A 14,588-nucleotide genomic window follows, 5' to 3' on the forward strand; every position below is an offset into this window, starting at 1 on the left:
AAAGGAAAGAAATTGGAAATTGTTTACAAACATTAAACAAAGAGGCTATACCTCCACCCTCTCAAAAAAAAACCTTTACCCATAGCACGAATGTCATCATGTGACGAGAATAGTAGCAAATAATTTTTTGGCGTACCCTGTTGCTCAATCACCATTTAACCAACAGGGTCACACAACTTTGTTGGTCTCTGTATGGAGTTGCATCCAAAATTAAAAATTAATATGATGTTAATACAGTAGTCTCTAGAAAACATGGTCTAATGTGGACCAAAGGGTGGCAGAGTTTGTGAAAATACCGGGTTATCGCAAATGGGGTTAAAAACAAATAATGAGTGTTTCCTCAGAAAATACAGTAATGTACTTGTACGTATTGTTTGTTTGAGAAAACAACTGAGAATCAAACTGCCGCTATACCCTTAAACACAGGAAAAGTACGTACTTTAGGAAGACATAGAGGTCTTACTACTTGAAAATGAAAATGAATGAATATACAGTATAGTCATTTACCTGATAAGACAGAGCTCATAAAAATACTTTACCACGGCATAAAGCTATCTATAATGAAAATTACTTAGTCGACTTGCGTTGTCCAAAATAAGAATAGCCTTACTTTGCAGGTTTTTAGATTTTAAAAACTGTTCAAACGATGGAACAAGAATACTTCATGGTACCATTCTTTGAAAATTGCCCAACTCATCCAGGCATGTGACTAGTTTCGGTACCTAACTGAAAATTTTTTCCATTTCAATGTGCTTAAACGCATGTGGTTTCTTTGATTTTCCTATGAGACCAAGTTACATTATATGTGCTCACCTGCTGCATTACTTCATGCTAGGATTGTTACCCTCTCTTTGCTCCTTTTAAAACCTGGGGCTGACTGTTCTTCCTTGAAAGTCAAGACTTTTTGCTGGCAACAGTTTATAATTTAAACCTGTCTCATCACAACTCTACAATTGCTCTCCGGTCAAACCTTCAACTTCGATACATTTCTGAAAATTTTCTATAAACTTAGACATACCCTTCGTGTACCCCATGATAGTTTTTCCCCACAAATACTGAGCTGCCGGATTCCATAGTGTTTCTTCCAGCAATCAAGCCAGCCAGTGCTTGCGACAACTTTAGGAGCATCGTCTTTTTTAAATTCTTCGTAAAATTTCAAGGCCTTCTCTTTCAAGATTGGCCCACCAATTGGCATGCCCTTCTCTCTTTTTTTGGCGTTGTTTCTGGGTTACGTTTACCAACCTAATTTTAGAGCTTGTTAATTAAAACTAATTAAAAAGTATTTAAAATAATCTTCAACCTAAAATATTAGAGTTAGCACCTCACAAATTAGAATTTTGTGGCCCAGGAAAAAAGCCTTGTTACAATACAACCCTCTTAAAAATATCCCATTTTAATTTGACTCTTTAATGAGTTTTCCCAGCTCAAAAGTCTAAATTTCTACATACCTACAAAAAATTCTTAAGAAGATTTAACTACAGTCAAGTGCCCATACTTGGGACATATCCCTAATTTGGGACAATTTGGGATGATTGATTTTTCATATTGGCATACCTGATAGCACTCTGTCAGTCTGTAACAGAAATGTTTACTTTGTAGTGGGGATGTGTAGCTATCACATGGTGTGTGTATATAAAGATTTGGTACACTCTTAGAGGTAAGTTAAATTGTTTTTTACTTGGTTATAAAAACTACTTTTTTCTTGCCTGAATAACTTTGGTTTCACAAGCTATCATTGTAATTTCTGACACATGTTGTATAGCAATTCATTATGTCTGATATGTCGTTTAGCCAGTTTAGTAAGGCATATATTGTTTATGTAATCCATTTTATACTTGTAAAAATATTTACAGAAACATGTACATGGGTTCTTAACTTGGGACAGTGTCCCAAGTTAGGTTACTAAAAAAATAATGTTTGTTTTGAGGTTAAGTTAAAATGTTTTGTTTATTTCAGATTCTGTATGGATCACTGAGGAAATATGGCTACAGCTGTTAAAAAAGTTTATCATAATTTTGACCAAGACACTCTTGAACGTGCTGCTAAAGCTGTTAATGATGGCATGAGTTATAGAAAAGCAGAACAAAAATTTGGAGTCCCTAAATCATCCATACAACGCAAAGTTAAAAATGTACAGCAACATCCATATGGTCGCCCTCCTGTTTTGAGTGAAACAGAAGAAAAGCAGATCGCTGAATACTTGGCTTTGGCAGGGGAGTGGGGATTTCCCCTTACAGCTTTTGACATCAGATGTATAATCAAAAAATACCTGGACAAGAAGGGCATGGTCGAACCTCGTTTCAAAAACAATTTGCCAGGAAAAAAGTGGATTAAATGTTTTCTGGCCAGGCAGTGTGTGCAATTGAAATATAGAATGTGTACTAACATTAAAAGATCCCGGGCGGCAGTTACTCCTGAAGCTATACAGGCATACTTCGAGGAATTGTCTGTTTCACTGGCAGATGTTCCAGCAGAAGCTATACTGAACTACGATGAGACGAGTATGCAGGACAACCCTGGACAGGCTAAAGTGGTTGTAAGAAGAAAATGTAAACATCCAGAAAGAATAATTGATTTCACTAAGTCAACTTTTTCTGTAATGTTTTCCGGTTCAGCTAGTGGTGTGGCACTTCCACCCTATGTGGTGTACAAGGCTGAGAACTTATATGACACATGGACTGAAGGTGGACCCCCTGGCACAAGATATAATAGGAGCAAATCAGGTTGGTTCGAGGGCAATATATTTCAGGATTGGTTCCTAACAATTGCTCTACCTTACCTCAAACGGTTAGGTGATGGGCCAAAAGCTGTCATAGGTGATAATTTGGCCAGCCATATTTCTGCAACAATTCTGAAATTATGTGTTGACAACAACATTCGTTTCATTATGCTGCCACCCAACAGCACCCACATATGTCAACCCTTGGATTTGGCTTTTTTTAGCCCTCTTAAAACAGCATGGCGGAAGCAGTTGACTGAATGGAAGATGAAAAACAAGGGGTCAGTAAGAAAAGATCAGTTCCCTAGGCTTTTGAAAAAGACTTTGGATGCCATTGGTGATAACATTTCCACAAATTTGAAATCTGGATTTAAGAAGAGTGGCATTTTCCCTGTGGACAAGCAGAAGGTTCTTGAAAGCTTGCCAAGCACATCATCTGCAAATGAAAGTGATGTAGTAACTGCTACAGTAGCATTGAAGTCTTCATTTGAGGCATTCTTACAACAATCACGTGAAAAAGAAACAGGTGTAAAGCAAAGAAAGAAAAAGTTAATCGTGAATGCGGGGAAAAGCTTGGCTGCACAAGATGTTCTAGATGAATTGCAGAAACGTTCACAGCCAAAAAGTAAACAAACCACAAAGCAGCAGATAAACACGGGTGAGAAGGAAAAGTCCAAAGTGAAGAAAAAGAGAGGTTTGTGTCAAAATATTTTAAAACAATCAGTTAAGAAAATGAAAATGAAGCAGAAAAGTGACACTTCTGAAGACAGTGATTGCAAAATTTCTCTACATGATAGTAACTCGTCATTCGGTGAAGATTTCTCGACACTGTTTGATGATGACATTCAAGAAATGCTAGAGAGGGAAACATTAAGTGAGCAGAAAATGGTTTATGAAGATGTTGAACCAATAGAAACTGTTGATATTTGTGGACAACAAGCAGCGACCTCCATGAAAGAAAATGATTTTGTTGTTGTTGAAGTTACTTATGACAAAGGGAAAAAATATGAATGTAAGAAAGTGTTCATTGGCAAAATTGTAGACAAGAAAAATTCAAGATACAAAGTAAGCTATATGAGAAACTATTTAGGATCAAAAGACGTGTTTGTTTTCCCAACTGTAGAGGATATCGAAGATGGTGTTCCTATTCACAGGATTAAAAAGGTGATCACACCCCAGAGCGAAAATAGAGGACGATTCAAGTTTCTTTTTTGAAATGCATTTTGATGCAGAGTTCCTCCTATCAAAAAGACTGGAAAAAAAGACTGAAATGTTACATAACTGTTTTGTTTATATGTAAGCAAAGCTATTGAAATATTAATACTAGGCTATATTTATTATCAAATAATTGTTGTTTAGTGAATAGTCATGTTGGGTGTCTAGATGTATCTCCAACCATTACTTTATAGCCTACTTTGTAAGCCATTCTTTTTTAAACAAAATTATGTTGTCCTATGTTAAATTACAGGCTTCTTAGCATGGTACACTGTGTGAAACACATGATGTCCCAAGTTAGGGGTAGTGGTTCCTTACTTGGGACAACACTGTTTTTCACTGGTGGGGAGGAGAGGGAAAGCTTTTTCGAAAAAACATTTAATTATTCAAAAAGTACTAAAGTCCTTCAGAAACAAGTCATGCACTATTTGTGCTTTAAAGCTTAATTTATTATGTTTATTTGAGTTCAAAGTTCAAAACTGTCCCAAGTATGGGGACTTGACTGTATATAATATTTTGCAAACAGTGCATTACTCATAGACTATAACATCAAAGTAAACAACAGTATTTATTTACTAGCATTCTTGTTTGACAAAATTTTGTACTTTACCTATTTGGAAGTTTTTTAAATTTAATTTTTCTTATTTCAGTTTTACAATTGTGAAAAATAATTTTGTTAGGTAAATATTAAAATAAAAATAAAAATAATTTTAAAATTATTTTAAGAAAATTAGTGGAAATTCAAATTAGATGTAACAGTATAACATTTTTTCTTCTTCATCAAAACTTGTAAATTCTGCTGCAATATGTTATTTGCAATACAATCAACTGCCAACAATAACTCAACTCCAACTGCAGCTCGCATGGCCTGCAGAGTTACGCCTCAAAGACGAGACATCTCCACCAATGGAAGGCATCCCTCCTTTCAGAGCAAAGGTGGGTTAGTGTGTGTAGGATGTTTTTAAAAAAAAACCTTCCAACTCACTGCGGCTTATGACTTTGATGTAACCATAAATTAATACACATATTATGGATGGGCCAATCAATTCTTTGGTATTAGAAGAAATTAATTCTCAAGGAAAAATAGTCGAAGAAAAATATTAAAGGAAATACATAATGTCAATTTAAAATTCAACACTGATAACCTCTGAAGTTTACTAGTTCGATTGTTTTCCTCATACCAATCCTGTTACCATTCCCCGAGAAAGTGTACTTTAAACATGTAATTACGTAAATAAAGTTACAATAAATATTGATTTTGGAAACTTATTTCATGAATGAAACATTCAAAGTGTTAAATGTTTCAAAAACATACTTCATAGTTTTTATTTCTTAAACATTATTTTATTTTGGACCCTTGAAATCTATATTTGGTTTTGAGGGGTGTATTAGAAGTACATATTCATTGGGATTGGACCCCTCACAAATACATGTATACACCTGTGGTTGGGCTGCCACCCTCCCTGTGCGCTCCACACCACACACCAGCGACGACTGCCTGCCTTCCCCCGCCACGCGTGGCCTCTCCTCCCTCGGTGCCACCCCCCCCACCCCCCACCCCTCCGGCCATGGTTGCCAGCAACGAGATGACTACCCAACCACCAGGGGCCTTCTGACACCAGTCTTTACCATCCACACACAAACAAAATTTTTTAAATTTTTAATACAATACAATACAATACAAGAAGGACTCTGTGACAATGCGTGATACAAGCGGCATGACAGCATCTTTCATGCTCTTCACAGACAGATCACGATTGCACACAGGCATTGGACATTCTAATTAATATACACAAAAACTAAAATAAAAATAAAATAAACAAATTTGAAAATGTCACCACTGCTTTAACTTGAGTAAGATTTTTTTTTTTCAAAACCAACATAAAATAAAGTACAATTACAAAAAAAAAAAAAACACATACCGAATGAGCAGGTGTCATTTGCAGTAACTTGACACTAACACGGAGGATTGTAAAAACTGACACAAGCAAAGTGCATGGCAGAGGCATAGCTAGCCAATCTTGTAAACTAACGCCTGCAAGGTGCGCCACTACGGTAACTACGAGTCAGCTCAGCGATGCCACCGCGCGTCAGTTCACTCCCAGTCTGCGACACTCCCGGAAGTGTTACCGAGTGTTCAGAAGGTCTGGGCGACCACACTTCAAGGTCACAAGCATCAGTAGTTCCTGAGGATGAGCTCTATGTGCGTCTTCAGTTCCGACACATGGACCTGCTCCTGCAACAAGACGGAACACAACCGTCCACTCACGTGACACGACAGCACAGCAACACCAACAACACCAAACAATTAAGGGATGTGTTACAATGCATTGGAGCCTTCTCCCAATTCTTTGGCCATTGCAGTAAAATTATTTTATCTTAACAATTTTTTTTTTTCATTCACTTTTGTTTGAATTAGATATTTGTATTAAATTGCTATTAAAAGATTAAAACTAATGGATTGTTGACTCAATATGTTATTAGTTAAGTCCATGGTTCTCAAGTATTCTTGATCTTAAAGTGTAAAAGTACATTGTATTATTATTAACGATGCCCATAAAATAATAATTAAAAGTACCGTTGGCTGATAATAATATGAAATGACAATACATACAAAACTTGAGATCTCAGGTACATTTTTAGATTATTCATGCATGGGGAATTTTGATTTAATGCAGTTTTTTGGACATACACCATTGCAGTTTTGCACTGTTTGTCATGGAATAATTCTGAGAAACAAAACAAATAAATATATAAACATAAAAAAATTTACAAAAAAAAAAGACTGAATCAGCTGATGTCGGACAAACGGAACCAACGATGAAACTAGACAAGTATTATGGACAACACAAACAAAAACTGTTAAGACACACACAGACATCAAAGAGCACAAGAATTCCGTCGGAGGAACAGTGACAACCGTGCTTATCAGTGCTAGCGTATCGTCATCGTTTTGTTTACAGTACTTGTTCATCGTTGTGTTTATACGCAAGCTGCGTTGTCCCGGTTTGTTGTCGGCCTGCATTTAACCTGACTCGTCATCGTTACACCACTGTGTTCATATGTGTTGTTGTATTATTTATTCCATGACTAAGCCCCTTCAACGGATTTCATTCCCAAAGCCTAAGAACAAATATAATCCTATCCATAGTCACCAAGTCTGAAACGCCAAAGATACATGTATACCTTGGAGACAAGCGTATAATCGAGCACAAATCCATCGAGATGTGTAAGAAAACAGAATACGTTAGTGCAGTGTCAGGGCGTCTGACCTTGAGCGTGGTGTCGCGGCCGCGCAGCCCCAGGACGCCCGTCCTGAGCGTGGCGGCGTTGAGCACGGCCGTGTAGGGCACGCCCAGCGCGTCGTTGCGCGCGAACTGGGACTCCAGGGACTTGCTGGCGCAGTCGGGCAGCACCAGCACGCTCACGCCCGCCTGGCGCAGCAGCCGTGCCAGGTACGCGGCCAGCCGGCCCAGCTCCTCCCCCTCGCCTGCAGCGCGCACGAACGCACGCACGCTCTCACCAGCACACTCTACCCGCGCCGGCTGTCCAGCACGTAGTAGCCACAGTTCAGTGAAACTGCACTACAGGGGCAAAACTATACCGTGAGACGAAACCAAAATAACACTGGAAAGCACGCCCATACACCATACAACACCCAGATGTTAGGTTGGTACACCACTGAAGCACTGAAATGCAAGTACTGTCATCAGTGACGTAGCCAGGATTTGTGTATGGGGGGTGTTAAGAAGCATGCCCCCCCCCCCACCCCCCGTATTAAAGCGGTGGGTCCGGGGGTCCTCCCCCTGAAAAATTAGGATTTTAAGGTGTAAAATAGTGCTATTTTAACAGTTTTCGGTACTTAAATTTAAATATTGTAATGGTAAAATTTTTATTAATTTTAATGTGAAATTTGTTTGAGTGATGAATAAGAAATTAATTAAAGATTTGATGCTAAGCGAGGGGGGGGGGGGGGGGGAGGTGTTTGAACCCCTAACCACCCCCCCCCCCCCCTGGCTCTGCCCCTGACTGTCAGAAAATTAATATGCACTTTTTTTTTTTTTATCAAAACCTAAATCACAAAAATTTAGTATTTAATAGACCGAATTCAATAACTGTAATGTTTTCAGCACGAGGTTTTTACAAAAATATACATACGAAGTAGGTTTTTTTCGCTCTTTTTTTTTTCATTTTGCAACTGTTATTAATAACTTTTTTTTTTACATTACAACATTGGTACATTTTTCAAACACGTATGTGCAGATTTATTTTTTTATAATTATTGTTTTAAATGTGTCATCTATCAGTCAAGATGATAATGTTTTGGTGAAATGAGTATTACATGGTCATGTGTGTTCAATAATAAATCATCTTTATGAATAAACAGGATCTATTAAAAATAAAAATAAAGATAACATATCTCCTGTTCTAAAAATGAAATTGGCCTAAAAATAAAACCACAAAATCTTCTCTCTATGCATTGATGCAAAAGGCTAGAAAACAAAACTTTGTACTTTGAATTTTGAGCCAGCAAAATCTATGAACACATAAGTGAAATACCGCTCATTGATTGATAATTAGTTCCTGGAACTACAAATCCTACAAACTTGATCTATGAGCATGCAAAAATAACTAATTTTTCAAAATAAGATTCAGTATATTTATTTTATATATAATCAGCAGTGTGAAAGTGTTCTACGTGTGAACTTTGTACTATGCACTCCAATGAGATCAATTTAAGCTATTGCCTATTGGGTACTGTATTAAAAATAAACTCATCTGGAATAAGTAGGCTGTGTTATTTCTATCCACTCAATCGACACTTTTTTCTACCTTTTATTTTCTGATGTGATAACCTGAGCTAGTGCATGGACCGATGGGACTAAGTGCGTTGCCGACGGCACGGCTTCTGCCCCAGTGGGAGTCCCGGGGACGCTCACCGCCGGGCGCCGCGGCCAGGGCGACCTTGTAGGGGGCCAGCTTGCGGTGCAGCCGCAGGGTCTCCCGCCCGTCCCCCTCGTGGTACGCGTCGCACAGCAGCGCCAGCACGGCGCGCTCCGCCAGCGTCACGCACTCCACCGCGTGGGGCAGCAGCTTGCGGCGCCCGTCCCGCGCCTGTGACACGCCCGCCAACAGTTGGCACACGGTTGTGGTGAGCACGGAACAACTGAACACCAAAGACAACAATTACAAAACCACAAGAGATACAAGGCAGTAGACAAGAACTTTTGATGAACGGGATCCAGTACAACCATTAAAACATATTTTTTTAGAATGTTTTAAAAGCAAATTTTCACACTAAACGCTCAGGGAACAGTAGGCTTTAAAAAGTCAAACAATTACACACTGAAATTTTAAGTAAGGATTTTGGCTGAGAAAAGAAAACTCGACATGTTATATTTTGCTTTAACTTATTTTAATACTTTTTTTATTGTCAATTTTTTGATTTTTTCTTTAAGACATGTCATATATACATTTATCATGATGTTATTTAATACATGAAACACACAATTCAAGTTTGTATGAAAGACATGCTCGCAACTAACAAGCGTGCAAACAGACATTGAACAGACTTCTTGCAAACGACAAAACCTGTCGCTTCTGTGTACGAAGAATGTTGGGCGAGACGTGGGAGGAATTGCATTTGGTGTGGTCCACTATAGTCCTTCCAAATAAAGCTCTTTGTAAGCTGAGATGTGGCAAAGTTGCTATGACTGTCTCATCCTGCACAATCCTGCAAGGGAGGCGTGGTCCGGACCCCCGGCTAGTCCCTGGGAGGCGAGACTGCACCGGCCCTCGGCCCGACTGCCACAGGACTGCAGGTCCCGGGAGCAGGCGAGGGGCTCACCTCCAGGGAGGCGTGGTCCGGCAGCCGTGTGCGCAGCGTCACGGTCTCCAGGACGTGGTCGCCCCAGGGGAACTCGGCCCGGATGTGCACGGAGCGGTCGCCCTCTGAGCCGCGCACGTCCGTCAGGGAGAAGCGGCCGGGCGACGCCGAGAACTGCACACAAACGCACACACGCATGCGCTCCGCGTCTCTGCCTGTGGCTGTCGCACGTCCGCACACGGCAATACTTGAAACAAACAACAGGCCGCTACTTCCCTAGCCGGATATCATTGACTTACGGTCACAAAAGGACACATTATATTCAAATAACTACGATGCAATTATGAACACAGTGGAAGAGCATAAAGTTTGCATTCTAACGTGCGTCCAAATGAGTCTATGAAATTTCTGTACCTCTACCAACAGGCATTGAGCTGTTGGAATTGGTTATAAAAAATAAAAAAAACTCCCAAGTGGCAACCAAGTATCATAGAGTACCTGAGTTTTATTTTTGTAGCCTTACTACTGATTTTGATTTTAAATAATAAACTCATGTTTATATTTCAACTGACAGCTTAAGAAATGCAGCACTAAATATTTAAGTTAGTTAAGAACATGTTTTTGATATTGTTAGGGCATTAAAAATAGTGAGGAAAATATTTTTTGTTATGTTTACTTTATTAAATTGCTTGAGCTTAATTCAACTTCACTGAACTTGGCTCGCCTTGGAACAGACTGGGAACACGCACCTTCCTCCACCACATCTTCCTGAGGCGCTGCCAGTGGTGGAAGCGCTGTGCCGAGTCTGCGTGCGCGGCGAACACGCACAGCCGCAGCTCCAGGCCCCGGCTTGGGTCGAGGCTCTCGGCCCCGGGCGTAGCGAGGCTGAGGCCGCTTCGCTCCCTCGTCTCCGCGATGCCGTACGGCAGCTGGCCGCCGCTCAGGTCACGCACGTGCGCGTGCCGCTCCTTCAGCTCTGCGCGGCACACGTCACCAGCGCGGCACACGTCATCAGTCGCGTCCCGCCACTCGCCGAGTGCTCCCGACACCGTTCCCTGATCTCCAGTCAACAAGCGTTCACAAGCCACTTCCAAACAACCAACACTCTACAGCTAATAAAACACTCAACTATATTTGATTTCTAGACCTACATATCATAAGAATTAGGTCAACAAATTTTACTATCAATATCAGGCATTAAGAACGGCAGCAGCTAATAATACTGAACATCTTAGGTTGAATTATTTCAACATGTTCTTTACGTTATTTAATAATTTTGAAACTACGTACATCATAATCTATGATACTGTAATGCAAACTAGCTAGATCTTATACTGAATGATCAATCTTTTTTCCGATGTAAAAATATTAATATTAAATGGTATAAATCTGTAACCTTATCGGTAACGCAAATCTTTAATTATATTCAAAACCAATCTAAACTTGTTTGAAATATATATTTTTTCTCTTTTGATTATGATATACTACTTATTTAATTTTTTTTAATGGTTAAATATTGTTTATTTATTTAGTAATATCTGCGAGATCTATCCCCCGCCTAAAGGAATTAACCATTAGGAACTCATATGCAATAAACACATAAAAATAGTACTACTCAGGACATGTTTCAAAGTGAGACAGTTCTTGCATATAATTTTGCGGGAGAACTATTTCATGCTCTGGTGCGAATATGCGAGCGCTCTGCGACGAGAGCACGGCCAGCGAAGGGCAAGGCGCGACATGGCACCTGAGCTGAAGAGGGCGTCGGTGGGGTCCGCCCGGCACAGGAACACGTTCTCCTCGGGCGTGACGACGCTGGACAACAGCCACTCGCAGAGCACGTTGTGTCGCAGCAGCTCGCCGGCGGGCCCCAGTTCCGGGCGCTCCGCCCCGCCGTGCCGTGCCAGCAGCCCGTGCCTCCCGCACAGCCCCAGCACCTTCTGCACGGTGGCCATCGCGCGGCTACTGCCCCGGCACGCCCCGGGGGGCCAGGGGCACGTTCCCGGGGGGAGCGACCAGGTACTCCTCCTCCGTGACGCTGGCGCTGGCCAGCACCTGGTCTCGGCGGTCGCCGTCCGTCACCGCGTCCCGGCGCAGACGCAGCGTCCTGCCACCCACCCGTGTCGGTCGCTCAGCCACACAGTCCTCATGCCTAGTTATAGAAGTTATAGTTTATAACACACATCATTTCAGTCATTGATCGTTAACAAATTCGAATTTAAAAATGCAAAATATACATGCTAAACGAAGAACCAGGTACGTACATATTTTTTATACTTTATGGACACTGTAAACGTCAAGAGCATGAAAGTACATATGTAAGAATGATATTTAATAAAACTAAAATTAAATTGTATATTTATTTCCAATAATATACATAGTCTTACAGGCTAGCTAACGCCCAACATGCGTTGTAGGCCTCTTTCCATTTTTTTTGTAATTTGTTTGAAGAAGGTACACATGTATAAAGCATCTCCCTATCTCTCTACATATTTTACTACATTCATAATATAAAATCTCTCTTTATACAGTCAAACCTCCATAATTTTGTCACTTTGCAATAACTAGGTTTGTTTTATCCAAGCGTTTACAAAATTTAGTCACGCTGATTACATTATTTTTAAATAAAATTTTAAACTTCAACACAATTTTATACTGAACCAAAAATACTTTTATTTTTTTAAATTATAAAATAGAATCACATGATGGATATACCTGTGGCTCCAAAGGAAATATTTTCTCCTGTATCACACTTAAAACGTATTTGATACAGCAGAATAAAGTAAAGGTATGGATTATTACCTTCAAAAACAAAATAATACCATAAAATTTAGAAGAATAAAATTTTGAAGCTTTTATCACCAACCTAAAACAAAGTAATGGCATTGGTACATATTATTTTAGTTGAAACTTCACATTGTTTCTGTACATTATTCCAGAATATTTTTGTATTAACAATCCTTTACTAGATGTAATTGTCTACCCTTGGAACAAAAAAAAAAAACTTTGTATTACAAATTAACCCAACTTTTGTATTAAAAAAAATTGCTTAGCACTTAAACTCCTACGTGATTTCTAGGGACTGTGAAGACACTTCGTATTAATGAGATTTTTGTATTAACAGGATTTCTGTAAATGAGGTTTCACTGTATCGCAGTCTACTCAGAGCTGAATTTGGATTGAAGCATTATCACTTTACCACGAACCAAAAGTATGTCTGGCTGGTGTCTCATAAGCAAACAGTTTATGAAGTTAGTAGCACATTTTCCTTTCACGTGTTGACATAAAAACTAGAACATTTACAAGGCTGTTGGTCGAAGCGAGACTCGGTAGGCAGATAAATAACTAAGACAGCTACCTGTCGTCCAGAACAGACACCATGGGCTGCACCCCGGAGGTGTCGACCGTCGTGATGACGCTAGCGAACCTGACCGCCTCTCGGAGCGCGTCCACCACTTTCCTACTGCCCAAGTCGACCAGCGACAGGCGCTGCAACAGAGTGATGGTGTCGTGATCGAGCGGGGCGTCGCAGTCCGGGACGCTCGAGCTCCGGCGCGCTCCGGGGCCGAGCGACAGGGCGTGTCTCGCGCGGCCGCACGCGCGCAGCATGCCACCGGATCTGCAACCACAGTCCCGTCTCAGCGTCTACTAACTCAGTAGGTGCTCACCACTAAGTCAGGTCATTCATTTTGTTTAAGAGCAGCCCCTATACTTGCCACTAACATCACACATTACGTTTCTTGTATTTTGTCACCATTTTTAAAAGAAACAATATTTTGAATTTTATTTTATGTTTACTATTTAGCTTAATAACTCTTGTAATATTAAATTTCTTAATAAAAAAACGGGTGGGACTTAATTTCTGCTTTTACAGAAGATAATAAAAATGATTTTTGGACCCAAAAATAATCTACAAACTTGTTCACCTCTTTGAGATGAATTCCTAATAACTTTACATGCAAATCATTGACAATGCCCAAATTGTAAAATTTCTCACTGCTTTAATACTGTTACATCCATTCATTCATGATAGCATTTTACATTTGCTTCAGACTAATGATGCGGGCTTTCTGGTCACTTTTTTTTTTTGTATGAGGCCTCAAATTTATATTAGGAGGCTCCCCAACACACGTTATTTAAAAATTGTTTCTCCCATTAGGTATGGCATGCACGTTTGTGTCGTTCCAAGTGAACACTGGACTTACTGCAAGTTGTTTTAGAAACGGAAGAGAAAGTAAGGCATACTAACTGTTTACGCAGGTAACGGCTGGACTAAGTTCGTCCGGCAAAAGCAAACGCCGTTGGAAAATAAAGAAATATAGAGGGAAAAAAAGGAAGGCATTAAGGGTTAACCAACAAATTATGACTTAACTTTTATAATAAATATGCAACATTGAAAAAGTAAATATAATTTAAGTTTAATTAAAACATTCAACTACTCTACTTACACAAGGGAGTGGTATCAATCAAATAAAATATATTCTTCAAATCAGATATACTATTGTTTACATTAATGCTTCTCGTACTACTTCATTGTTCATGGGAAGCCTACGATTCACTCGTTCTTCTGGACATACGCGAATACTCACGTTGGCAAGCCTTCTTTTCACAGACGAGAGCCAAACCCGAAGTTACCCGAAGTTCATACTCGCTTTTTTTTCCCGTACAACAGGTGTATTTATTTGGGGGAAACCATTTACATGATTTCACAGTATCTTAAATGTAGCTATCCTAACCAAATCAACCCATCCACAATGTTTTAAAGTATTTATAATGTAGCTAACCTAACCTAATTGGCCATTAGTTATCATGAGTTGTATATTTATT

At 39.7% G+C, this 14,588-nt stretch overlaps 3 protein-coding genes across 3 annotated transcripts; 1 reads left to right on the forward strand and 2 right to left on the reverse strand.

Moving 5' to 3' along the window:
* The first annotated feature begins 1,484 nt into the window (after window positions 1-1,484).
* LOC134541203 (uncharacterized) lies at window positions 1,485-4,475 on the forward strand. Its single transcript, XM_063384450.1, has 2 exons — window positions 1,485-1,657; window positions 1,957-4,475. The coding sequence occupies exon 2, from the start codon at window positions 1,982-1,984 to the stop codon at window positions 3,932-3,934; it is 1,953 nt and encodes a 650-aa protein (XP_063240520.1). The 5' UTR covers window positions 1,485-1,657; window positions 1,957-1,981; the 3' UTR covers window positions 3,935-4,475.
* Window positions 4,476-5,579: 1,104 nt separating this feature from the next.
* LOC134541144 (DNA polymerase subunit gamma-2, mitochondrial) lies at window positions 5,580-11,716 on the reverse strand. Its single transcript, XM_063384356.1, has 6 exons — window positions 11,509-11,716; window positions 10,511-10,737; window positions 9,783-9,935; window positions 8,875-9,049; window positions 7,207-7,424; window positions 5,580-6,170 (listed from the first exon to the last, which is right to left on the reverse strand). Exons 1-6 carry the CDS (start codon window positions 11,714-11,716, stop codon window positions 6,111-6,113), a joined length of 1,041 nt encoding a protein of 346 aa, XP_063240426.1. The 3' UTR covers window positions 5,580-6,110.
* Window positions 11,717-11,723: 7 nt separating this feature from the next.
* Window positions 11,724-14,314, reverse strand: LOC134541145 (glutamyl-tRNA(Gln) amidotransferase subunit C, mitochondrial). The gene is made up of 3 exons (XM_063384357.1): window positions 14,210-14,314; window positions 13,120-13,380; window positions 11,724-11,868 (listed from the first exon to the last, which is right to left on the reverse strand). Exons 2-3 carry the CDS (start codon window positions 13,368-13,370, stop codon window positions 11,724-11,726), a joined length of 396 nt encoding a protein of 131 aa, XP_063240427.1. The 5' UTR covers window positions 13,371-13,380; window positions 14,210-14,314.
* Window positions 14,315-14,588: the final 274 nt, after the last annotated feature.

Source organism: Bacillus rossius, chromosome 18, assembly GCF_032445375.1.
Source record: "Bacillus rossius redtenbacheri isolate Brsri chromosome 18, Brsri_v3, whole genome shotgun sequence".
Lineage (NCBI taxonomy): Eukaryota > Metazoa > Arthropoda > Insecta > Phasmatodea > Bacillidae > Bacillus > Bacillus rossius.

Coding starts and splice junctions, on each gene's coding strand:
- LOC134541203 (XM_063384450.1), top strand. CDS start 1,982: ATGGCTACAGCTGTTAAAAAAGTTTATCATAATTTTGACCAAGACACT.
- LOC134541144 (XM_063384356.1), bottom strand. CDS start 11,716: ATGGCCACCGTGCAGAAGGTGCTGGGGCTGTGCGGGAGGCACGGGCTG. Junction 10,738..11,508: donor CGACGCCCTCTTCAGCTCAG/GTGCCATGTCGC, acceptor TGTGCCGCGCAG/AGCTGAAGGAGCGGCACGCG. Junction 9,050..9,782: donor CGGACCACGCCTCCCTGGAG/GTGAGCCCCTCG, acceptor GGCGTGTCACAG/GCGCGGGACGGGCGCCGCAA.
- LOC134541145 (XM_063384357.1), bottom strand. CDS start 13,370: ATGCTGCGCGCGTGCGGCCGCGCGAGACACGCCCTGTCGCTCGGCCCC. Junction 11,869..13,119: donor GTGTCTGTTCTGGACGACAG/GTAGCTGTCTTA, acceptor GGTGGGTGGCAG/GACGCTGCGTCTGCGCCGGG.